General features: G+C 60.4%; 3 protein-coding genes across 6 annotated transcripts in view; all 3 read left to right on the top strand.

The window, feature by feature from the left end:
- The window catches only part of Tp73 (tumor protein p73), a 42,012-nt gene extending 40,846 nt beyond the window's left edge, over nucleotides 1–1,166 (top strand). For both annotated transcript variants that reach the window (XM_003471247.5, XM_023565776.2), the window contains one exon: nucleotides 250–1,166. In XM_003471247.5, the coding sequence (XP_003471295.3) occupies nucleotides 250–588 (339 nt within the window). In that variant the 3' untranslated portion in view covers nucleotides 589–1,166. The remainder of the gene's footprint in view (nucleotides 1–249) is intronic.
- Nucleotides 1,167–8,901: 7,735 nt separating this feature from the next.
- Nucleotides 8,902–22,168, top strand: Ccdc27 (coiled-coil domain containing 27). 3 transcript variants are annotated; one of them, XM_063235357.1, is made up of 15 exons: nucleotides 8,902–9,168; nucleotides 9,417–9,543; nucleotides 10,369–10,473; nucleotides 10,940–11,064; nucleotides 13,728–13,907; nucleotides 14,552–14,641; nucleotides 14,986–15,376; nucleotides 15,449–15,579; nucleotides 16,686–16,763; nucleotides 17,027–17,239; nucleotides 18,517–18,621; nucleotides 20,144–21,209; nucleotides 21,381–21,442; nucleotides 21,726–21,857; nucleotides 21,986–22,168. In XM_063235357.1, exons 1-12 carry the CDS (start codon nucleotides 8,983–8,985, stop codon nucleotides 20,261–20,263), a joined length of 1,851 nt encoding a protein of 616 aa, XP_063091427.1. In that variant the 5' UTR covers nucleotides 8,902–8,982; the 3' UTR covers nucleotides 20,264–21,209; nucleotides 21,381–21,442; nucleotides 21,726–21,857; nucleotides 21,986–22,168. The 3 variants fall into 3 exon arrangements, with proteins under 3 accessions (XP_063091427.1, XP_023421539.1, XP_063091426.1); XM_023565771.2 differs by having other exon boundaries at nucleotides 14,986–15,579; XM_063235356.1 differs by lacking the exon at nucleotides 21,726–21,857 and having other exon boundaries at nucleotides 14,986–15,579.
- On the top strand, nucleotides 21,235–23,857 carry Smim1 (small integral membrane protein 1 (Vel blood group)). The gene is made up of 3 exons (XM_003471470.5): nucleotides 21,235–21,450; nucleotides 22,774–22,933; nucleotides 23,180–23,857. The coding sequence occupies exons 2-3, from the start codon at nucleotides 22,824–22,826 to the stop codon at nucleotides 23,304–23,306; spliced, it is 237 nt and encodes a 78-aa protein (XP_003471518.1). The 5' UTR covers nucleotides 21,235–21,450; nucleotides 22,774–22,823; the 3' UTR covers nucleotides 23,307–23,857.
- The last annotated feature ends 800 nt before the right edge of the window (nucleotides 23,858–24,657 follow it).

Here is a 24,657-nt window from a genome sequence, read left to right on the forward strand (position 1 = left end):
TTAAGTAAGGCCCGGGCCTAGGCAGCCTTGAGAAGCCCACGGGACACAGTGGTCAGCTTTGTGGTCCAATGGGGCCCTGGCGGTCTGTCACTGGCTCAGCTGGGGCAGGGCCTGGCCTGTGTGTCCCCAGCCAGGGCACGAGGTGAGAGACACAGAGGTGTCGTGTCTGTGCGCTACACCCCCAGCAGGACAGGCAGTCCGGTCCACAGTGGCCGCTCTGGCCTCTAAAGGCAGCCTCCTCTCACACAGGACCTCGGGGCCCTTAAGATCCCCGACCAGTACCGCATGACCATCTGGAGGGGCCTGCAGGACCTGAAGCAGGGCCATGACTGCGGCCAGCAGCTGCTGCGCTCCAGCGGCAACGCAGCTGCCACCATCGCCATCGGCGGCTCAGGCGAGCTGCAGCGGCAGCGGGTGATGGAGGCCGTGCACTTCCGCGTGCGCCACACCATCACCATCCCCAACCGCGGGGGCCCCAGCGGGGCGGCCAGCGCCGACGAGTGGGCGGACTTTGGCTTCGACCTGCCTGACTGCAAGTCCCGCAAGCAGCCCATCAAGGAGGAATTCCCCGAGAGCGAGGGGCATTGAGGCCAGCCGGACAGACAGGGCACTGGGCTGTGCCAACGGCCACAGCGAGGTCCTCCTGCCCAGCACCACTTCTGAGGGACATCGCTGGCCGCAGGGGTGCCCAGGTCTGGAGGCCTCCTGCAGGCAGCCTGGACACTGGTCAGAACTGCTGAGCTGCCCATGGTGTGCCTTTGAGGGCCAGGCTGGCTGGGCCCAGGCCCGGGGCATCCTTGGTGCTGGGGACCACTGTCTCCTGCTGCCTGCCAACCAGTATTGCCACGTCGGAGGACCGGGCAGCGGCCGAGGCCTGCGACTAGGGCACCAGGTTTGCAGATGAAGGTGGAGGCCGAGTCTCTGCCTAAGGCCTCCTGTGGGACAGGAGTATTGGCTCTGTCCCCAGCCCGCGTGTTCTGCAGGGACTGTGGTGACTTTCCTGCTTCTCACAAAAACCAGGTTTGCTGGAACTGGAGCCGGCTGTGGCTTCGAGGAAGCTGTTGGTCCTGGGGACCCCCCGCCCCCGAGCAGATCAAAGGATGGTTGTGCTCAGACTGCTAGAAGTTGTCAATATTTGATAAAATGATGCGCTTTTCTATACCTTGGGTCAGCTCTTTTTCTTTTTCTTTTTTTTTAATTTTTATTCCTGACATTCCCTGTGAGCGCAGCCCAGCGCACTCCTGGCTTTTCCACATCTTGTGCCGACGAGGCAGGCCAAAGGACAGTCAGGGGCTGCAGGGCGTCAGTGGTCCCCAGCGTGGCTGGCTGGGGAGCAAAGGGGACCCCCTGCTCTGCTGTGTGCAGCTACAAGTGGCCAGGGAAGGGGGTGGTTCAGAGATGGCTGGCTCTGTGCTGGGGAGCCCTATTTCTCACAGGACAGCACTAAGATGGGCACGACAGGGGGCCCTTGTGAGGCAGTCTGAGGAGTAGGGGGCCCGGCTCACCCACGAGGACCCTCCGGGCCTCTGCAGCTGGAGGGAGACACCTATCTGGGACTGCGGGCTGCACCAGACGCCAGCCCCTCTGCTCCACCTGGGGTGCCCAAACCATGGCTTCCAGTCTCTGTCCAGTCTGAGGCGCCCCTGCCTCCAAGCCTGGCTCTTCTCACTGATGTCACCGAACAGAGGCAGCGACCCGACTCATGAGGGCTTCATCCTGGGGGTGCAAAGGTGGACATGACCTGTCTCTGCTTATTAGATGCAGCGGCTGGTGCTCTGCAGCTGTGGACGCCCCATCCATGGTACACTTCCTGGGGGGGGTGTCTGTGAGGTGCCCAGAGGCTGGAGGCAGGAAGTAGGACCTCAGAGCTGCCCCTGCGGCCTGCTCCTCCCTTCCAACCCAGAGCAGGGTCTTCCGTGTCTCCCGAAACAGACCCACATCCTCCAAGGCAGCCTCAGTGAGGGCCAGGAGCTTCCTGCGGCTGGGGAGTGAGCATGCGTCTCGCGTTGCAAAGATGGGGAAACTGAGGCTAGACAGGCCAGTCCCCTCCCCGCCTCAGGTGCTGGCCTGTGGGGAAACGGAGCTGGGGCTGACCACTGCTAGAGATGCAGTGTGCGTGTGCGTGTGCGTGCGTGCATATGTATGTGTTTGCACCCCTGCATTCCCGTGGGTGTGCATCTGGGAGCGGCTCATCCAAGGGCCCCCATGTGCTAATTGGAAGGCTCATGGGTGAGAGGCCACCAGAGGTAGCCATCTCCGGAAAGCCATCCAGAGAGGGAGGAAGGAGGGGGTGCCCAGAATGTGGTAGCAGAGCCGCCTCCAGAAGGGTCTTAGGGCACCCGAGCCCCAGGCCCTGCCAACCTAGTTCTCTGAGCAGCCTGAGGAGCCTGACCCCCACCCACAGAGAGCTCCCTGGGACGGTGGGGCAGTGGGAGCTCTGAAGGAGCTCACTTCGGCAGAGGAAGTGGAACCACCAGGAACAGGCGGTCCTGACCTGTGATCTATAAAACTCAAAGAGCCAGAAACAAAAAGACAAATTGAAGCCAGGTTGGGGTGGCCTCGGGCCCCCATGTCCCTCGCCTCTGCAGCCTCCATGGCCGGGGCTGTGTCCGGCAGCACCGCCAGGCCCAGACCGCACAGCAGGCACCCAGCCCTGAGGGGAACCGCCAGGTGGGCCAAGCACTGAGCCAGGCTTTATTTCGGAAACACCTGTGCTTTCCGCGTGGCACAGTGCTTCCTCGCAGGATCAGCAGACGTATGCCGGCCGCGTGAACTGTTTTGGTGATGTCATATTGGAAACTGGGCTTTTTTTGGTGTGATTGGTGGAAAATTCTGCTTTGTAACATAATAAAGTGTGTTTCTGGGTGACTGGTTATTGTGGCTGCACCAAAGGAACAGGGTGGCAGTCCTGTAGTCCTCACACACGCGTATGCACACACATGTGCACGCACATACGGGCCGCTGTGCAGGCAGGATGCGAGTACCCTCCACAGCTGGCCGGGCAGTCTCTGCATGTGGTCACCTTACCCCTAGGCTCAGACATCTGTCACAATAGTGGGGATTCCTGAAGGGGCTTTGGGGGTGGGGATCTGGGCGGGTCCACAAGGAGCCTGGTGCCCCTGCCCCAGGCAATGTACTCGGAGAGGCCCATTCACCATGTGCGGGACTCTGGATGCCAAAGACACCAACTTGGCAGAGCTGGAAGTAAATGAGGGCCTGGGGTGTTTCAGGAGACACCACCTCAACTAACCAAGAGAGAAGGATTTAAACCGTCAGCACTTTCAGCACAGGGCAAGGTGAATGCTTGCTTTTCAAAAGAGCTGATTTAAAAAAAAAAAAAACAGGGCACCAGAGACTGGGCGTGATGGCGCACATCTGTAATCCCAGCATTCAAGAGGCTGAGGCAGGAAGGTTGCTATGAGTTTGAGGCCAGCCTGGGCTACAAAGTGAGTTCAAAGCCGGCCTGAACTATATAGTTAGTCCTTGTCTCAAAACAAAGATGAAAACAAAGACAAAAGCAAAGTAGGGTGTGAGAAATAGAATTACAGTAAAATCTGGTTTGGGGGAGCATAATGCACCCAGGAAACATGCTTGTAATGTGAAGTACCTGTACGTAAGAAATCATGGAAGCTCAGACAATTTGTTCCACAACCCAAAACATTCATACGGTAACTGCAATGCTGTAATGTAATATGGTGCTCTGTTCAGGGCGTGGGGGAAGCCTGACTCGGTAACAGAGTTCCCAGGAGGACTTCAGCTCCCCAGCAGGCTCCTCTGTCCACACACACCGCCACCGTGGTCACTGAACGCGGACTGCTGGACAGAGAGCAGCCACCAACGGGCTGTGACGAGACATGCCAAGGTGCGCGTTGCTGACAGAGCCCTTGGCACCCGCAGCTCTGCTGGCGTGGCTCCCACCTCCTCTCCCCTAACACGGGCTCGGGGGCCAGGCCAGTGATGCGGAGGGGCAGGAGAGGGAGAAAAGGGGAGGTCAGGGAGAAAGGCCGGGAGAAAGGCGATGTAGGAGACGGAAAAGAGAAGGAGGAAAATCAGAGGAGGGAGCGAGCTGCCGTCTTTCCCAGGCACCAGCACCGTCCACGCGGAAGCCACGCAGATCTAAAGTGACGTCAGCAGAACAAGTGAGGCTGTGAGCTCGCGGACACAGAGTGAACACACACAGTCAGCCGCTGCTGTCCAGACTCAGGCAACACCGGGAACCGAGGGAGCAAGCTGCACCGGAAAAGTCCAGAGCGTCCGGCGAAACCCACCCCAGAGCCGCAGAGTGCAGACGCTGGGGAGGGAGCCAGTGATGACCTGGGCCCCGCCGCACTTGCGAGGCTGTGACTCTTCCTACGGACCCAGGGTGACGCCGCCGCTCCACGTCCAGTAGGACACGAGCTGGGGACCCCAGGGAGACGAGAGATCCAGAAGAGCCAGCACTGTGTAGAACAGGGACGCACGGGAAGACTTGGGTGAGCTTGTCGGAGGACTGGCTGAACCATGACAAGGCCACACGGCCGTGGAGAAAGAGCAGGCGCCCAAAGGCTGGGCGTGGTGGCACACACCTGCAATCCCAGCAATCCGGAGGCTGAGGCAGGAGGATCACTGCGGGTTGGACGCCAGCCTGGGCTACAAAGTGAGTTTAAGGCCAGCCTGAATTGCATAGTGAGACCCTGTCCCTAAAAGAAAGAAAAAAAGAGCAGGTGTCTGGCAGGGGACAGAAGGGACTGACGTCAGCACAGGACCATCCCAGGGTGCCAGCCTGGGCTGCTGCCGGGCCAGAGCAGTCTGTGTAGCTTCCCAGCTGACCTCCAGGGCAGCTTCCTATGCTGCCTTCCCAGGCAGGAGCGCCTGTGAGGACAGTGCCCACAGCCCTGTCCTCTGTCCCCTGCCCCTCAGACAAGGAGTGCCCTGGCAGCTCCCACTCCCCACTCCAAGGTCACACATGGCCTCAGAGACCTGCACGTCCACTCTCACTCGCAGAGACAGAGAGGCGGGAGTGTCTCAAAGCCCCACAGACACTGGATCAGGTCAGTGGGTCCATCCACACGATGGAATATGACTCAGCCCTGAACAAGTGACATCAGGATGGACAGACCTTGAGGACAGCATGCCCCGGGAGATGGCCCCAAGGCATCAGAGTCATCAGATTCAGAGGCTGGAAGTAAAGCAGTGGGGCCAGGGCTGGGGGAAGAGAAAGACCACGGCTATGAAAACCGCAGCGCTCTGCAAAAAGAGACAGGAGATCCCAAAATGGAAAGACGCCTCATTCCTGGCTAGGCAGGACCCACGGAGTGGGAGCAGCCACTCTGACTAGATCCCGGTCAGAGCCCCAACAGTGCCCCGCACAGAGCAAGCAACCCACAAAGTCACAGGACCCCGGAGAGTCCCAGAATGGCAAAGGTAATCCCAGGCTTCGAGGGTCACACAAAGCTACAGTGATAGAAGCAGCACGGGATGTGTTTTGGTTTGTGTCTGATGTCTCCCCAAAGCCCCATGCAGTCATGGGCTGGGGCAGGCCTGCCAAGGAGGTTGAGGCTGCCAGCATTTGTGATCGGCTCACATCTAGCACTGTGATTGGCGGTGTGAGTGCTGCACCCGCCCAGGGGAGGAAGGAGGCCAGCTTTGCCCCTTTGCCCTTTTGGTCTGGTCACTTCTGGGATCAGCTGCAGCCACCATGAACAGCTGCCCCTCAGCTGTGCCACCCCACCTTGGAGCCTCCACACACTGTGAGCTTTGAATGTCAGGTATTTCATCTCAGCAATGAGAGAAACACAGAACAGAAACAATCCCAGATACATTTAGTTATTTGATCTTTGACTAAGGAGCCAAACACACACGGGAGGGAAAGATAATGGCTTTAATAACGGGCTCTGGGAAAATCAGACATCCACGTGCTGAGGACTCAGTCTCTCACCAGGCGCTGAACTAAAATCAAAACGGGCCAAAGATCTAAACGTTAGAACAGAAACGGTCTGGCAGGAGATCACACAGGGACTGCTCTGGAAGAGCCGAGGTAGTTCATGGACAGAGCCCTAGTAACAGAAAACATCAAGAATCAACAAAGGATCGAATCAAATGCAAAGGCTTCTTCACGGCAAAGCATGGAGAGGAGACACCTACGTGATAGGCAGGGAGTGTTACCAGCTGTTCCGCAGATGCAGGACTAGTCTGCAGCATATATAAAGAACTCCAAAAGACAGATTTCCCCCAAATGAAAGACCAAATCAAGGAACGGCCAGTAACTGTAATCCCAGCACTCAGGAGGCTGAGGCAGGAGGATCACGGTGAGTTGGAGGCCAGCCTGGGCTACAAAGTGCGTTCAAGGCCAGCCTGAAGTACACAATAAAACCCTGTCTTAAAAAGACAAAAAATAAAATAAATTAAAGCACAAGCCCAAGTTCACATAATTGCGACAAATTTAAACCCAGCTCTGTCCAGCGTCTGGATTCTGCCAGTCCTCAGTTTGGGGGTGATCATTTTCCTTTTGCTTAAGTGAGTTTCCTAATTTTAGTACATTGGATCTGCACTACATTATAACTTATTGTTTAACAAAACAGAAGGGGCAGGCAGCGTTCCTCGGGCTCACTGGGCCACAGGGAGGTGGAGAGGAACACTCACCGTGGATGACGGTGTCCCTGACCCAGACAACCCGCCATCCGCTGCGCCTCTGAGCTCGCAGGGAAGCGCAGACAGTGGAGAAGGGGGCCCTCGCCCCCAGGAGCGCAAGCCAGCATCGTGACTCTGGGCCCCCTGGCCACCTGGAAAGGGAGCTGCATTAGCTGTGGCCCCTTGGCTTCCCGTCCCCATTGTTCTTCCCCAGTGACTGGAACCCAGATCCTGCCCCTCCCAGCCCATCTCCTCCATGCCCTCCCCTAGAAATAAAGAACACCAATAAATAAGGGGAAAAAATGTTCAACTCGCTGCCCATTAGAGAAATGCAAATTAAAACACAGCTCTGAGATTCCATCTTGACCCAGGAAGAGAAGCTGCCATCAAGAATTCAAACAACAGCCGTGGCTGCTGAGGCCACGGGAAAAGACCCACCTGCCTGTTTGCGGAAAGGCAACAAACGGAACCTCTGGGAAGTCAGTACGAGACTCTGCAAAGAACTAGGAATAGAAATTATTCCCCGCCGTGGTGTCTTCCCGCCAAAATCAAAGGCATCATACCGCAGGGCCACACGCTCAGCCAGGTTTACAGGACACCCGGCTGAAGGTGCTTCTGTTTACAGGGAAGCCGGTGGTTTCCACGCACAGCCGGGAAAGTGGGGTTCGTGTACCCAAGACCACAAAGCCAGGTCATCACCCAAAACCAGGAGCTACCTCAGAGATAAAATGGCAGGAGCTTCAAGACATGGGGGCCAGCGGTGATTTCCTAGCTGTGACGCCAGGCGGCGAGAATGAGCAGATTGCCTCACCCAAGGGTGCCCCAGACCCGGTGTGGGGAAACTCAGAGCCCAGGATTCCAAATCACACCTGGCTAGGGATTGTTACAGAAACCTCCTAAAATGCAACAACACCCCCAGACTAAAAGATCAGAAGTGGGCAGAGCACTCAGACAGAGGCGACTCAGGGGAGCATGGTCGCTGGTTCCTGGGGACCCACAGATCAGACCACAGCGGGTACCGCCTCCTCCGGGCCGCGGTGGCAGAGGGGTCAAAACAGGCTGAAGGCTGCGAGCTCCAGATCCACAGTAGGTGACCGCAATGGTAAACTGTCACGTTGTGCACATTTTATCTGTCACCGCCGAGAGGCCTCCATAAGCCTCTCTCTGGAAATATTGACCCCTGCACTCCACACCTTTCGTCCTGGTGGGCCTAAGTCTCCAACCGGCCTGACTCCCGGGCCCCCAGCCCGCCGGCCCTCAGTGGACGCAGGAGATGAGGGAGGACGAGGGACCTGGAGACACCGAGGTTCACATCTGACATCTGCCCGCCGAAGGTCCCCGCCTTCTCTCTGTCCTGCACAAAGGACACACTTCTCTTTGTTTGGGGCAGAAGGTCTGATCAAGCTCTCTGCCTGACCAATGCAAGAAATGTTATGCCACATTGCCTTTACACAAGCCTGTGGGGCTCTGCTGGTTGTATATGTTATAGCAGGGATTGGACTCAGGACCGTGAGTGTGCTGGTGCATGCTTCTGTGGCTAGCTACATCCCAGCCCTGCTGTAAATTTTATTTTGAAACAGGGTCTTGCTAACTTGTCCAGACTGAGCTGGAACTTGCAACCCTCCTGTCTCAGCCTCCTGAGTAGCTGGAATTACAGGCACACACTACCACACCCAACACCCAGCGACATTTTTAAAAACAGAACTGCAGGGCTGGGGATGTGACTCAGTGATACAGCATGTGTCTAGTGTGCATGAGTCCTGGCTTGGGACCCCAGCACACCCTTAAAAGTCAGGTGTTAAGCAATGCTTTTAAAGCTAGGTATGGTGGTACACACCTGTAATCCCAGCATTTGGGAGGCTGAGGCAGGAGGACTGCTGTGAGTTCAAGGCCAGCCTGGGCTACAAAATCAGCCAAGGCCAGCCTGGATTGCATAGTGAGACCCCGTCTTGAAAAGACCAAAAAAAGAAAAGAAAAGAAAAAGAAAGAAAGGTTTTTAAATTGACTAAGGATGTTAATGTTTTCCTGTGTCATTGAAGGCAGCATCAGATTTTAAATAAGGTAGAAAACGTGAAGAAAATTTTAAAAAGAAAAACCGATGAACGTGGGGGAGAGGAGGACAGGTGCTGGCCTCCAGCCAGGCCCGAGCTGGCAATATCCCGAGATTCTGCAGGAAACTCCTGCCCTTCGCCTAGTCACAGGAAGCGGTGGAAGGCGACAGGCCCTGTCTCTATGGAGACATCTGTGATGCCACACCCTGCCCCCGGGGCCCCCACGGGAGTTGGAAGCTGGTCTCTGGTCTGAGCCCAAGCTCAAGGCCGCAGGCTGCCTCTGAGGGACACATCCTGTCCCTCGGGCTCCTCACCTATCCCCATGCTCTCCAAGCGGACCAGCGGGTCGGAGAGGCACAGTGTGACCCTGTGCCCAATCGCCCAGGGCCTGCGTGCCCTGCAGAATGTGGCCGGCAGGGACGTCCTGAGCTGGGAACAGAAGCTGCCCCAGGCTCCACACGGCCTCGGGAGGTCTGCCCTGGCCATCTGCTCCTGCTACCGGAAGATGGTAGGAGGCAGGGCGACCGGGCGGCCTCCTTTCTCTCCTGGGAGGCTGCTGCCCGAGGCGCTTGCCGGGCTGACCTTGCCCTTAGCACCCTTGGGCTCCCACTCACTCTCAGGAGGAGAGAGGCCTTGTCTGTCCCCAGACTGCCCTGGCCACATGGGAGCCTCTGCTGAGTGGCCTGGGGACAGAGCCAGGGTGTCCCAGTCTGCAGGGAGGATTCTTGGTCACCACCCCTTGTTCCCATTCTCCAGAATGTGCCCCAGGCTGTCCCCAGCCTCCAGGGCTTCAAGTCTGACATGGAGGGGCTGAGGACAGCCTTCCTCGAGCGGCCCGGCTGCCCCCAGTTTAGCACCAAGGCCACCACTGTGTCCCATCCGGGTAAGAGCCATGGCCGGGAGGGGGGGGCCTGTGATCCCGCCCACCCCTGGCACTAAAGCCTGCCATGCTTCCAAAATCCAAAGGGCACAGCAGGGCCAGAAGAGGACCACATCTGCCAGCCTGTGGGTCTCTAGCCGCGGCTCCCCTTCCCCTTCCTCCTCCCCCCTCCTCCTCAGCCTTCTCTTCCTTCCCAGTAGTGGGGACTGAACTCAGGCTCTTTGCTCTGAGCTAGATTCTTTTGTCCTCTTATTTATTTATTTGTTACTTTTAATTTTGAGATGAGGTTTCGCAAAGTTGCTCAGGCTGGTGTTGAACTTGGGGTTCTCCTGCCTCAGCCTCCCAGAGTGCTGGAATTACAGGCACATGCCACCTAGGCCCAGCTGTCTCCCAGCCTTCTGGCTTTGTAATCCTTTCTTTCCCCAAAAGTCCCACAGGGCCAGTGCGGGCAGCTGTCCACAAGCTGGGGGCCCAAGGCCAAGGCCGGCCCGCTAGGCACAAACCAGGAGGCCCAGCAGCCTCTCGCCCGAGAGCTCCGGCCCCACGCACTGCGTGGTCCTCATGGTGGTGACTTTGGGGTCCTGCCCAGGGGATCTGACCGTCCTCTCCCATTGTCGGGGTTGTGTGCAGTGTCTGGAGGTCCCGGAACTGGGCCCTGCAGCCCGAGCCCGGGTCTGCCTCACCGGCGACAGGGACAGGATGCTGGCACTCTGATTTGTGTGTCTCTTGCATCTGCCATTGCATTCACAGCTGGCTGACATCACAGGTCCCTCTCCGAAGGGCTGGGGGGCAGTGCCTCAGTCACCTCTTGGTGCCCTCCCTCTGCAGGCTCAGAGTTCTCCTTGGAGCAACTCAGGTCCAGCAGCGAGGACTGGCGCTCGGACGGGCAGGACTGGCGCTCGGACTGGCAGGACTCCACCCGGAGCACGGATGGTGAGGGCCACTTCTGCCGAGGGGGCCGCCTGGATTCCCGGGGGAAGGTTCCAGGCTGTGTGGGCCTGGCAGCTGAGGGTTCTGTCCTCAGCCGGCCCACAGTGTTAATCCCTTGGGCAGGGAGACCTGGGAAACGGCACATGTGGCCCTCTTGGCCTTCAGTTGGGGTCAGCTAGAAATGGGGAATGCGCCCTGAGGCTCAGGAGGTGGCGAATGCGCCACCTTCATCTAAAGACAGGGCTCCAGGGTGCCGGAGGGATGGGCCCCAGCATGTCCAGGGCAGCACCAGGTGGCCCTCTTGCTCTGAGTGCCTGGCTCCAGCTGTCACCGCTCAGTCCCTTCCCGGGCACAGTGCCAGGCCAGGTGTGCAGGCTGCAAGTCTCCTTCACTGCAGGGAACGGGAAGAAACCAGCGGGCTGAGGTGGCCTATGAGCGGGCAGAGCTTAAGGGCTTCTGTCTCCAACAGGGCACGTGCTCCTGGGCAGCAGGAGTGCCTGTGAGCTCAGGGACCAGAGGAGGGGCTTGCGCCAGAGCCTGAGCCCTGTGTCCAGCCAGAGGATGCCCTGGTACATCTCAGTCATCCATGAGAAGGTACCGCCCTGCGCTCACGGCCAGGAGAGAGCTCCATGGCACAGAGAGCCCTGCAAGCACCCAGCCCCGTCCCCTCCCACCCACGGCGGCAGCTTCAGCTGGCACCAAACTCACCAGGATTTAAACCTCCAGCCTCGTGAACGCCTATCATCCCAGCACCCGAGAGGCGGAGGCAGGAGGGTGGCTGTGAGCCTTTGGCTTCACATAGCTCTTGGGCCAGAGCCCCACGGCGGAGAAGGCATTCTGAGCAAGGCAACGAAGGCACGACGTTCAGTCCTTACACCATGACACTGAGCTTTCTGAGCGCTCGTGTGTGCGACAGCCTGGCCCATGGGTCACTTGTCAGGTGTTGGTGTCACAGTCACTCTGGTCTCATTTTGTAAAGCGTGGCCGCCACTTGCCCTCTTCTTCCAGTCTCTGAAAGAAATCTGACAACTGAGTTCCTTTGTCCCCTGAACTAGGAGAAGTCAGCTGTGAAGCTGCCTGTGTGTGGAAGTTTCTTGTAGGAGAGGACTCACGATGGTGAAGCCAGTTCCTCTGCAAGACAGGGGCTCGTTCTTTCTCTCTGTCTTTCCTTCTAGGCAGGTCTTGCTATGGACTCCAGGCTGGCCTTGAACTTACAGCCATCCTCCTGCCTCAGCCTCCCTAGCGCAGGGATGGCCAGCATGTGCGACCACACACAGCTTTTTTCCTCTTACTTAGGGCTGATCCGCTGTGTTTTTTAGAAACCTGTCTCTTTGGTATCCAATCTTCAGCCTCATTGGCCTCTCAATGGGTAGAATCCAGGACCATCTGTGGTCCCCTGCCTGTCACCGGGGCCAGGGTGGCCTCGCTTCCACCCGGTGTGTGACTGTGGCTTCTCCCCATCATCTTGCTGGAGGTTCATCCCTGCTGAGTCCCCCTCAGCGCCTGTGGCGGGTTCTGTTCCTTCTGTCTCATTCATTCTCCCTTTTAAGCCTGGGAGATCTTCCAGGAAGCACAGGGTAACGAGGTGAGGGCACGCGGTGGGGGCCGTGACCCTCAGAGGTGTGGGCCTCCCGCACCCTGGGAGCTGGTCCTGGGTGTCGGGGATCAGGACCAGTGGTGAGCCCTCCAGCCATGGCACAAAGGCGATATTGGCCAGAAGCAGGGGTGTTCAGGGGCAGGAGTGCGGGCAGCCCCTGGGTGAGGTCTGTGGTGCTCAGCTGACCCTAGTCCTGAAACTCTGTGTGGACAGATTTCCTAATTTCCAAACAGCCCCATCCCACCCCCAGTGCTTTCCCTCTGAGGAGTGACCAGGCTGTAATTACAGGGCAGGCTCCGGACAGGGATGCTCAGCGCAGCGCCATCCCAGCACTCGGGAGGCCGGGGCAGGAGGATGGCTGCAAGTCCAAGGCCAGCCTCGGCTACGCAGCAAGGCGCTGTCTCAGAAAGCCAAAGGCCTCTCCCGCCGGCCGCGGCGGTGCTGCTCTGTCCCCTCCTCGCTTCCGCCCTTAGCCCGGGCACCGGCTGCTGGCTTTGGGGATCCAGTTCTTGGCCTTCCCTTAGGTTTCATCGCGGTTCTTTCCTGAATTTTTGCGTGGCTGCTTGTGCTGCCCGCTCCCCTTCCCTCCCCCCAGATGCATGGCTCCAATCCCTCTCCTTGGTGTGCGTCCACCACGCGTCCACCGTGCGTCCACCAGCGTCCGTCCTCCCGTGGTTGGCACGGGCTCCGTCCTCTTGCGGCCCTCTCCCTCCGCTTCCTCCACTGACCCCTGGCCCCTCTAACAAAGCTCTGTCTCCCCTTCCTGTGGCCGCCCTTAGATTTTGCTCTTTATTCACACTGTGGGACTCTCGTTTGCGGAGACCATGTGGTACTGAGGCCCGTGTGTCCCGTGTGCTGCACCTCCCGTTCCGGTCTCAGGGTGCGTCCCTTTTCCTAGGAAGGCCTCACACCTGACCTTCACGGCAGCACTGAACTCTGTGGGTGTAAACGACACATTTTTTCACAGGGTATTTTCTTTTCTTTCTTTTTTGGAGGAGGGGATTGAACTCATGACCTTGTGCTTACCAGGCAGGCGCTTACGCCGCTGAGCTAAACCCCTGCAACTCTGCATTTTCTTCACTTGTCTGCAGGTGGACACAGGCTGCTTCCAATAAACGTGGGTGTGATGGGTCCCCGTAACAGGACGGCTTTCATTTTTTAGCTGCATCTTAAGGCTACGAATTTGGCTTTGATCACAGCCTTGGCTGTGTCCCCAAGTCCTGCGGGAGCCAAAGGCCCCCTCTCATTCAGTCACCAACATCTCCCAGGTTCCCTGGCGACCTCTTCTGGGCCCCTGAGCCACACGCAAGACTTTCACTTGGTTTGCGAATGTTTAGGGGCGTTTCCAGGGAATCTTTCCTTCCGGAACATCCTGCTTGGGGGTGTTTTCCTCGGCCTGGAGAATTTCCTGTTATTTCTCCAAGCTCAGATCTGCTGATGACAAATTTTTCTGTTTCTGTCAAGGCTGGACGCTGGTCTGGAGCTGGCCCGGGGGCTGGAGGGAGTCGTTGTGGGTCTCCTCCTCTCAGGGGGAGCCGCAGGCAGTGGCTTGTCTGCAGTAAAGAGACCGGGATCAAACAGTGGATGGGTCCCAGTGCGTGGGGAGGGAGGAGCCAGGCTCTCTGCTGCCCATACCCAGGACGCCGCTTGTCCCGGCCAGGAGCGCTCCCTGCTGGCGCTGGGGCAGGAGGTCCGGCGCTTCTCTGAGCTGGAGGCACAGCTTCAGAAGAAAGACCAGGAGGTCTTGCTGCTGCACAGGGAGATGGAGACCCTGCGGAAGCAGCTGAAATGCATCCTACGAAGCAAAGGCCTTGAGATAACTCCGTTCCCATCCCGGAGGGTGAGCTGGCCTCGGACCAGAGGTGCTCCCCACACCATGTGACCTGCTGGTGCCCCGAGGGTTCCCGGCGATTCCCAGAGCATGGACTGGCTCTTGGGGCCACAGGCCAGAGGGGCACATTAGGCGGGGGCAGAAACTGTGCAGACACCGATGCTCGTCCAAGAGCCAGGGTGCTTCCTGCCTCAGCCTCTCCACGCCATGCCAGTGGACTCCCAGCCTGTGCTGTGGGCAGCCAGGCACCCTGACCCAGCTGTGAACCCCTCCAAGCCACATCCCAGCTCTGGGTAGGGTGGGGCTGGGGAGCTCCTGCTCTTCCCGCTACAGCCAGGACCCAGCCCATGCCTGTGCTGTGCAGACAGGATGTAGGTGAAGGAAGGGGGCTTGAAGGCACCCACAAATGCCCTGGACATAGGTGGCCCCGTGGACACGAGGGTCCCCACTCCCTCTCCAAGACTATGGTGATGGAGTGGGGAGAGCACCGTCTGTGACATGCCAAGTGTGCTTGTCTGAGGCTGGCACCCCTCGATACTCTCAGATGGGCCGGGGCCATTCCCTCTGGTGGACCCCATCCCACTCCTCCCCAGCCTCTTCCAAGCCTCCCCTCCTGGACTGAAGGGGCCACGTCCCATCTGGGTGTCCTGCAGGGATCATCCTTGGAGGATGGGCTGACGCCAGGCAGGCTGAGCATCCTGAGGACCCACATGGACCAGAAGGACCTGCTTCTCCCGGAGCAGGTGTGACCCAGGGAAACAGTGGGCGCTGCTTTGGGGTGCAGCCGCCCAGCTGCCCTGGCCTCTTCTCTTCTGGGGCTGCATGAGGCAGTGCAAAGAGGGCCTGGTCCACAGTCCCCACTGTTGGCATGAGGTGGGGTGGCCCTGCCAAGTGCAGGTAAGGGCTGGGTCAGCTCAACCCCCACGCAGGACCCCCATGGTGTCTTGCGAGGCCCTGGCTCACACTTTGCCAGGTGGGTAGGGGGTCCCTTGCCCTGGACTTCACAGCCAGAACAAGGTGCCTTCCAGGTCCCCGGCCCCAAGGATGCCCACCTCCCTGCCCAGCCCCCTTTTCTCCCCTCCCCCAGATGCAAGAAGAGGACACCTCGGCCGAGTTTGGCAGAGAGCAGTCCCTGGAGCTGGGGCGCGATGAGGAGGACCAGGCCCCTGGTGCAGAGCCCAAGGTGGCCAGGGATGCCAGAGTGGGGGACGGCGCCAGCAGGACAGGGGCTGTACAGGGGGAGGCCGTGCAGGAGGAAGAGGAGGACGAGGAGGACGAGGAGGAGAAGGAGCTGGAGTTGGAGGAGAAGGATGAGGAGGACCTGACCCAGGAAGGCGACAGCTCCTGGGGACGGATGTTCTCCATGACGGAGTCACTAGAAGACGAGCTCTTGGCCCAGCTGGAGGAGTATGAGCGCATGCTGCTGGAGTTCCAGGGCGAGCTGAACGCCTCCCGGACCAGATACTGCCTTGCCATAGGTAGGGCAGCTGTGGAGGGGGCGGGCAGCCGGCAGCCACCTGCCCTTTCCTCCTCCTCCATCACTCCCGCAGGAACCATCACGTCCCTGCAACGACAGGTGACTTTCCAAGAGTCCCAGATGGGCAAGGTCAGCACGGAGAATGAGGTGCTGCGGAAGGAGCTCCGCGATCGGAAGCAGCAGCTGCAGGCCATGTCTGACAAGGTGCCTGGCCCCCGCCACATGGCTGGTCGGCTGCGCCAGCGGCACCCAAGCAGTGTAGCCCTCCTAATCCTTCTCACAGTCTGGGAAGTGAATCCCAATTGGATTCCTAATTGGAATCCCAGCAAGTGAATTCCAACCTGCCACCTCCAGTGCGACCCAAGGCGACAGTAACAACATCAAGACAGATTCCAAGTTAAGGGCAGCCAAGTCCTAAGCCCATCCATGTGAGGGTACACGGACAAAGACCCAAGGCCTCTCCCAGAATTTAGTGTCCTGTGAAGAAGGGGGTGGCCCGAGGATGAGGGACAGTGAGGATGGCGAGTACCCTGAGCTGGCCAGCGAGGCGGGGAGAGGAGCCTCTGCAAAGTGCAGGGAGAGGACCTGCAGGGGGACCAGGCTGCGTAACTCACCGAGGGCAGCACCTGAGTGCTTTTAGCAGGCTGCTGCTTCCGCTTCTGATGTGTAAACTTCTGGGCCCTGGGGAGTCACAGCCTTTGACTTTGTACCCAGCTGACCTTCCTGGAGCTGACTGGCTCTGCCACCCTGTGCGCTGGGTCCTTTACAGGAAGCACTGTGCGAGTAAGCAAGGAACTGTCAGGCTGGCCCCAAGGATTCATTTCCATACCTCAGCCAGCCTTGTGGGCATCACTTATAGCCAGCCACAGGGGGCAGGAAGGCCATAGCCAGCTCTGTGCACTCTGCGTGGAAACCAGACTGGATTTAACCAATGCTGAAGCAGCCCTGCACTGGCGGGGAGCTGCCGAACTATCTCCTGTTCCCAGCCTGATCCCTCCCACTCTGCAGGGCCCTGCGCCTCACACCTGGCCCTGCTGCCCTCTGCTCCTGTCTCCTGGCCACAGTGCCCGTGGCCACTTCCCAAATGTCCCTGAGCCTGTGCAAGCTCAAGTGTGAGCCAGACTTGTGGACGGCTGTCCTCCCACAGCGCCTGGTGCCCCGAAGCCGGGCTCACTTAGCCCTCTGCTTCTCAGCTGGGGTTCTCCCTCTGCCCCACGCTCCAGCGGAGACCCCAAGGCATCCTGGGCAAAGGCGCAGGGCAGGGGACCAGGGCCGCAGTCACTCCGCCTTCTCCTGTGTCTGCCTCCCAGTTCTCCAGGCTCCGGGAAGATAAGAAGCACCTGGAGATGATGGTGATCATTGAGAAGGACAATCTGGATCTCCGCCAGGTGACAGCCTGCGTGGTGCTGAAGGGTGGGCTGTGGGGCGCGGTCCCTGCTGCAAATGGGGACGACGGAGGGACGGGCAGATGAGGTAATGACTTCCAGCTGAGCCAGGAACCTGTTACTTCCTGTATGCCCCCCTCGACCCATCTTGGGGGTGCACTGAAGCTGGGATGGGCCCGAGGAGCCCAGCCTTTTGGAAAATGTGATGGGGGCCACACAGGAGCAGCTGGGGCTAAATGGCCTCTCCACTGCCCTGTCCTCGCCAGCGGGTGTCGGACCTGGAGGCAGAGCTCTCCAAGCGAGACCTCACCATCTCGGAGCTGATGGTCAAGGTCAGCGGGTTGCAGGCACAGGTCAGCCAGGAGCAGGAGCACGTGCAGCGGTGGAAGCAGCTGCAGGAGGACATTCGGAGCAGGAACGAATCCGTCCAGCAGGCAGAGCAGCAGGCCCGCGTGGCGCTGGAGAGCACCCAAGCCCGGGTACGCCCCTGCTCAGGCTGGCATCACAGTCTGAAATCTTTATGGCAGGTGCAGGACAGGCAGGGTTAGGATGGAGGCCGGGGAAATCAACCACCCCGGCATCCTCAGCTTTGGAGGGTGAGATTGTCTAAATCTGGGGCTAAGCAACCTTGATTTGCCCACTTCTCACATTAACATAGTGAACATTAACATAATATTAATGTATGCAAAGCTCAGAGGAGAGCTGACCCGAGTCCTGTAGCAACCGAGGGTACAAACTGAAAGTCAAACTTTGCTCCGCTTGGAGTCAGCAATGAGGCATCCATCTGGGGGCAAAGAGAGGAGTCAAGGTTCACACAGAGGGCTGTGGGGACCCAGCTGTCCCCAGGCGCTGAGGACTTGGTGCTCATGGAGGGGGCCGGAGGAGAAGTGCAGGACCCAGGCTGGACACGCCGGTGCCCAGCACTGCTGCTACACAGAGCAAGTCCCTCATCTCGGCACTGCTGGCAATGAGCGTGGTGCTTGGGGCAGACCCAGCACCCAGTAAATCTCGGGGAGGAGGGGACCCCTCTTCACTCAGGTCCAGGGCAGTGATATTCTGGCTGCCTCTAACCCTGCTCAATGGGCAAACAGCAATGTGGGGCTCCTGGGCAGCTGCAGGGCCCTGTGAGGGCTATCTGGGCAGCTCTGCACTGCGGGGCCCCTGGACTTGGAAGGGCAAGGAGCTGGTGGGGTGCCTGGGGTGGGGGACCCTGTTTAGGGGCCCTGGCTGCAGGTTGGAGGGGTTCTCTGGGGTTTAGCAGGAGGTGATGAGCCTGCCTGGGCTCATCAGACTGGCAAACCTGAACTGCGTACCCTTGGGGCTCCGCGAGCCCTCCCGGGGTGTAGCACGGGCCCCTGGGTATAGCACGAAAGAGGGACGGCCCAGAGCCCATGGGTGGGGTTCTGCATCCCTCCACGTTAAAGGACAAAACTCAGGGCCCCGCATGTGCCCTCCTTGCTGGAGTGAGCCGGCGGAGCTCCGCTGGGTGGGGACAGTGGCCGGGGTCACGCGTGGCTTCCTTCAGGTGGTTTTCAACCCACGTGCAGATTGGACTTTTCCAGTTTACAGACAGGCAAGGAGCTGGTCGTAGAAGGCCTTGCTTGGGCTCCAGTGTGGGCTGCCATGGTCTGGGTGTGGTCCCCATTTCCCAGCACCTGGGCGGACCACGTGACAGTGGAGGATGCTGGCCAGGAGGCCCCTGCTCATGGTGGCGGTCAGGGCATCTCCCCCGGTGACTGGGTCTCTCTGCCCGCAGCTGGAGCGGCTGAGGAGCAGAATCATGCAGGCGGCCTTCAGCGTCACAGGGGTAAAGACGCTGTCCACGGAGATCACAGACAATGACATTCTAGAGGCCCTGCAGGTACGTCCAGCCTGGCTGCATCCCAACCTGGGGACCCGCAGCTGGCAGCAGCTGGGAGGCCAGGGCTGAATTCAGGGGGCCAGGTCCGCACGCTGGCATTGTAACTCATGCCTGGTGACCGCAGGGCCTAACCTGGGGGCAGCTGAGTCTTGGGGCTGGGGAGTTCTGTGCTGCTCAGCTGAAAGGTGGGGTACTAAGGGACCTGGACTCTAACCCTCACCCTGACCCGCAGCTGAGCCAGGCCTCAGGGACAGCGCAACCCTAGCTGGGGCTAGCTGACTCCTCACGGGCCTCGGGCAGCAGGGCATCCTGGCCCAAGCAATCCTTACCCACCCCTCCGAGCTTGGGGGTGAAGGCTGGGCCGACCTGCCCCCCTCAGGCTGGGGGGCTCGCTGGACCGGGGAAGGGCGTGCCTGTGTGCAGGGTAGGGTGGGTGCCTCTCACGGGCAGCGGCTCTGTTCCTGGCTCTATTCCCAGGCTTCGGCCTCTTCCCCCAGCGCTGTCTTTGAACCTCAGGAACCCTGGTGACCCCAGGGGCCCAGTTAGTGATGCCCTAAAGTAGGGACAGTGGGGAGGGGCCTGTGACCTCTTCCTGTTGATAGGGGAGTGCAGGGGGTCGGGTGGCACAGGGAGGGGGAGCTGCCCTCTGCCCCACAGAGGTGAGGGCCCCGTCTCGGGTCTCAGGCCCGCGTCGGTCTCGGGTTCCGAGCTCCTTGGCACCCTGAGAGGATGGGAGACTAGGTTCCCAGGGCTTTGGGGAGCCGATGCCCTGGCTGCTGTGGCTTTACCTCCATGGCAGGGGCCAGCGTGGCAGGCCCGTGGGCAGCACAGTCCTGAGGTACAGGTGCTATTCCTACTTCCCTTCACCAGCGCTCACTGCTGCAGGGAGTCCTCAGGGGCAGGCAAGGGAGCTGTCCAGACAGTCCTAGAACCTCTGATCCGGGTTCTTTGTGTTATGTTGATTGTTCCTTTGTTTTGAGATGGTGCCTCCCTGTATAGTTCATATACTCACTATGTAGTCCAGGCTGGCCTCAAACTCTCGACAATCCTGCTGCCTCAGGCTTCCAAGTACTGGGATGACAGGCACGTACCCCCACCCTTGGTTCTGAGCTGTGTTCTTCATGTTCCCAGCACAGAATTAGACGTGAGCAATAGTGATGGGTGCCACAGGCAGGGGTTTAGTGGATGCAAAGGTGCCTTCAGCGGGGCACTTTGGTAGCCATCTGATGGGCGTGTGCTGACACCTGGGGCTCTGCACCTGTTCCCTCCGTGATGCTGTGAGACACTGTCCCTGGCCGCCAGGGCTTCCTTGCCTCTGTTGTCCGAGGTACTCTCTGCCACCTGTGCCAGCGCCCCCCTGGGGACGTGACCCCTTTGGGGACCATCCTGCCTGGTCTGTTGTCCTGCCCTTCAGCTGCAGGAGCAGCCCCGATAACCACAGGGCAGAGAAACCGGTCAGGGCTGTTCCCTCTCCAGACCTCACATGCTGTGCGGGAGGCCACTCAGGGCGGTTTCTCTGCAGAGGGTCATCTCAGAGAGGAACGACTACTACCAGCAGCTGAAGCAGACTGGGGTCAAGGTGCCCCCACCGCAGCAGGTGGAAGTCCTACCCAGCAAGTCCAAGAAGGCTGTGTCCAAGTAGGCCGGTGGCCAGAGTAGCTGGCCAGCTGAGGGGGCGGGCTCCCCGTGTCTGACTGGAGTAAATCCTGGTGTGCCTCAGCCTCTCTTTTCCTGCCTGGGCGCCTGGGCCTGGGCACGTACACTCCAGTGATGCTGCGAGAGGGACACCAGCCCGGGGTCCTTGCTCCTTCCTGAGGAGCCCTGCCCTGGTCTGGGTCCCCTCCCAGCTGCCAGAGTGCAGGAGGCCTTCGAGGGTGCCCATCCCGGAGCTCACACCTGCGGAGGGGGCGACACACCTCCTGCTATGGGGTTCACCCGGCTAGGCCACCCCCTCACTGGGAGATCCCTGGGGTGGGGTAGGGGAGCTCCTTCCACCCCTCTGCTCCGGCAACCCCAGGTGTTACCATGAGCACGTGCTGAGGGACCCTTGCATCTGCACCTGTGGTGCACCCTCTGCTCCCACAAGCAAGGAGCTGTGCGAGGAGGGCCAGGGCCAGGCGCCCGGTCAGGAGGGGGAGGTCGGTCTCAGGGCCCTCCAGACCCCGGGGAGGGCAGCAGAGTGTGCGAGCCAACTCGAGCCTCCTAGGACGTCCTGGGCGTTCGAGCCTGACCCTCGGCGGGGTGGTCCTGGGGCAGGAAGGGTCGCGCTGCAGACAGGCTGGCTGCCTATCCCTCCCTGCCGTAATTGTGGACGCCGCAGGTCCCCCTCCCCTCCGTCCCTTCCTCCCCAGGCCTGGAGTCAGGGCCTGGCCTGCGCCTGCGATCCCTAACCCAGGCACGGAAAGACCAAGCCCCGCCCACCCAGCCCGCACAGATCACACCCATCGAACAAGACCCGCCCATAGAAAAAGCCCCCACCCAATCAGGGCCCGCTTTGGCCCCGGCGCCGCCCCTGTACACCCCCGGCCCCATCCCTCCGGCCCTCCCTGCGGAGACGCGGCTGCGCGCACAGCCTGCTGGGGGCGCAGGTGAGGCTTGCGTGGGGCGAGTGGGGGGGGGCGCGAAGGAGGGGTGTTCTTGCTGCGCGCGCTGCTGTCTTGGCCAGAGGCCGCGGCCTCAGCCCGAGACCTCCCTGGCGGGGAGGCCTCCCGCTGCAGCTCCCTTCCCGCCGCGCCTCGCTCGGTTGTTTATTCCCCCAGGCCCGAGGCGCCACCCGCCCCAGGACGCAGCACCGCTGAGCCTGTCCGCAGGACCGCTGTCTGTAAGTGGGTAAGAGGCGTGGAGGGTGCTGCGCTGCAGGGGCTGTGCTCACGTCGCCCAACTAGGCAGTTGTTGAGTGGGGGACTCGAGAGCCCTGCCCAGGGCCCCTCACTGGCATCTGGTGGCCAGGCGTTCTCTATCAGTCAGCAAATAGCAGGATCCACTGCCCCAGGCTTGAACCAGTCAGGATGCTGCCATCCCCTCAGAAGCCCATCTGCAGGTGGGCAGTTGTTGGTGTGGATTTAGAGTCTGCCCTCTCTCAGCTAGTGTTGCATGGTATCTAGGTTGCATGGTGGCTGCTGCTGCACCAGCCATCATATCAAGGCAGGCAGGAGATGACTACTATTAATTCATGAAAGCAAAACCCACCATTCCCCCGGCTGCACCCAGCACTTTCTCCCCAGCTGCTGACATGGGTAAGAAGGGACTAGGGACATAAAGCCCCTCCTAGGCCTTGCCAAACAAGGGCTCCCCTGGAAGACACAGAAGTGTGTGGTGCGGTGCCCATGCCCAGTGTCCTGGCGTCTCGGTTGGTGTCTTGCAGATCTGCGGCCTGCTGTGCCCCAGGCAGCTCTGTGTAGGAGCCCCAGCCCTGCAGCTAAGGGCCCAGCAAAGGATTGGCTGCCAGGAGTGGGGGCCCTGTAGCCGCCTGCTTGGGGACCCTACGGCTGGGGCTGGATGCCAGGAGGAGAGCCTGGGTGCCGGTTGACAGGAGTTTGTTGCCCAGGTCAGAGGGCGTGCTCTGTGCTGGCAGCTGCCACACTGCATGGTGAACCCACCTCTGGGGGTGCCAGACACCCTGTGAGTGCCAACGGCAGTGATGCAGCTGCCCAGTCAGCCCACCTGCCCTTCTGCATGCCTCTGGGAGCCCCAGGGCCCCTCTGTGTGGCAGAGGGCAGGGGAGGGGCTGAAGACAGCTGTGCACTGCCCTGGCCAGCCAGACTTCTTCCAGGCCAGCCAGGCCGTACCAGCCGCCAGCGCTGGTCATGCCTGTCCCTGCAGTGCTCCTGAGGACAGCCCGGGGCTTTATCTGCAGGGTCAGGGAGGAGGGCGGTTATCGGCTGGGCACAGTGGCCCGTGTGGAGGGGTCCTGCCCCCCGGAGTGAGGGTGGCTCTGCAGGTGCAGGTCTCCTGATACATGCGGCCTGCAGGAGGCCCCAGGAGTGATTCTAGGCGGCATTAAGGGGCCCCTTGCTGGGCTAGGGTCAGGGCTGGTCTCAGGGGCTGGAATTCCTGATGGCCTTGTCTTCCCAGTGTCACCTGGGAAAGTCACTAGGTCACTGCTCTGGGAAGCTAAGCCAGCCCATCTAAGTGTCCCTTCTCCCCCCCCAGACTGACCCTGCCTAGCAGCCTGCCTCAGCCTCCCTTCCTCAGCCAGCAGCATGGAGCCCCTGGAGAGCCGTGTCCACTACAACAGGTGGGAGGACAGCAGCCAGGAAGAAGTCAGGGTGGCCGGCACCGTGTCGAGCACAGAGGCCTCATGCTGCAGGAAGTGAGTGGGAGGGAAAGCCCACCCAGCCCCGGCCCGCTGGACACCCGTCGGACAGCTGTGGCTGCCCTCAGCCCAGCTTGTGCTGGCAGCAGGTGTCCAGTGCCTTCCCATAGGCTAGTCCTCTGGTGGGTGGGCGTCTTCCAGCTCCAGGCCTGCTCTGCCCAGGCCCTCTTCTGACCCCCGGCCCTGCCCTGGAGCTCCCTTGCCCTGGGCCCCAGGCTCACCCCCAGGTGGTTCTCACCCTAGGGTCTCCCAGAAGCTGTGCACCGGCAAGCTGGGCGTCGCCATGAAGGTGCTGGGTGGGGTGGCCCTCTTCTGGGTCATCTTCACCCTGGGCTACATCACTGGCTACTACGTGCACAAGTGCAAATGAAGGCTGTCCAGCTCACACCCGAGGCACGGAGACCACGGCATGCACAGACCTGCTGCAGGTCCGCGGCCCGGAGGGCGGATTGGCACGTGGTGGGCAGCAAAGGTGCTGGGCAGCGACGGTGCTGGGCAGAGCCGCCAGTGTGCCCTCCTTGCACTACCAAGCGCATGTGGCTGAGCAGGGACACAGAGGTTCTTCGAAGGACAGAGGACCCCACCAGGGGTGCAGCCCACTGGAGGCCCACCCTCCTGGCAGGAGGTGCAGGACACCTCAGGTTGGCCCTCAGCCCCAGCCCTTCTGCCTGGACCCCCTAATCCCTGGCCTCACTGGGTGCTGCCCCCCAGCCCTGTGGGCCTTTTTGACTCTTGCTCCTGTGAGGAGACCCCTGACATGGACAGCCCCTGCCCACCCTTTGCCAGGGGACAGAGACCCCGTCACGCCACGTGCCTTGCTTTCGCGTGGGAGGCCCACCCACCTCCTGCCTGGCCTCTCCAGCCAGTCAGGTGCCCTGTGCTGGCTGAATGCCTGCGTACAATAAACGCGTTGGAACACTGGCCAGTGACCTCTGTGCTGCCCTGGCTGTGCGGCCATGCGGGTGCCGCTGCTCAGCTCCCTGCTGTGGAACGGAAGCATCCACTCCCCTTGGGGCCTCTTGGAAGGATTCAGGGCTGGGTGTGGTGACCTGCTCCCTCCTCAGCTGACCTGCCGTGGACAAAGCTCAGCAGCCCAAAGGCCACCGTGGCTGTCTCAGGAATTTTGGCCCCTGCTGTGAATAGGTCTCAGCCCTGCTGGGCCAGCCAGCAATATCCGGTGGGGGTGGGCTTCGCCACAGGGCGTCAATGTCCTTGCCAGACAGAGGAGGAAACAAACAGGAAGAGCTTGGCCTGGCTGGTTTCCTCCTCCCCAAAGGCCCCAGCTTAGGACCCCCCAGAGGGTGAGGCCCTGACTGCTAGTAGCCTGTGGCAGGGCTGGGCAGTGAGTGTCCAGTTGTCTGAGCTGCTGTAGGGCTATTATGAAATCTTGAAGATGTCCCCAACCTGCTATCTGAAGCCATTGTGCGGTGGGCACCACTGCAGGACCCAGGGCTCAGCTCTGCTCTGGAGGCGCTGGGCAGCCCTCGTGTTGGAGCTGTGTGCCCTGACCAGGTGGGTCAGTGGGGAGCAGAACAAGGAGGGGCAGCCGGAGGATGAGTGCCACTGGCTGGGAGGCGAGGGAGGTGACTCAGGAGGTACAGGCTGGTACAGCACTCCAGGGCTGGTGCCAGGGTCGTGCTGTGCCCCAGGCCCACCCTGCCAGCTGCCTAGCCCCAGGCAGAGGCCTGAGGGGTACCCCCAAGACCGTGCACTCCATTGAC

Source organism: Cavia porcellus, unplaced genomic scaffold (assembly GCF_034190915.1).
Source record: "Cavia porcellus strain 051 isolate PalLab524CR breed Dunkin Hartley unplaced genomic scaffold, mCavPor4.1 scaffold_25, whole genome shotgun sequence".
NCBI classification, from domain to species: Eukaryota; Metazoa; Chordata; class Mammalia; order Rodentia; family Caviidae; genus Cavia; species Cavia porcellus.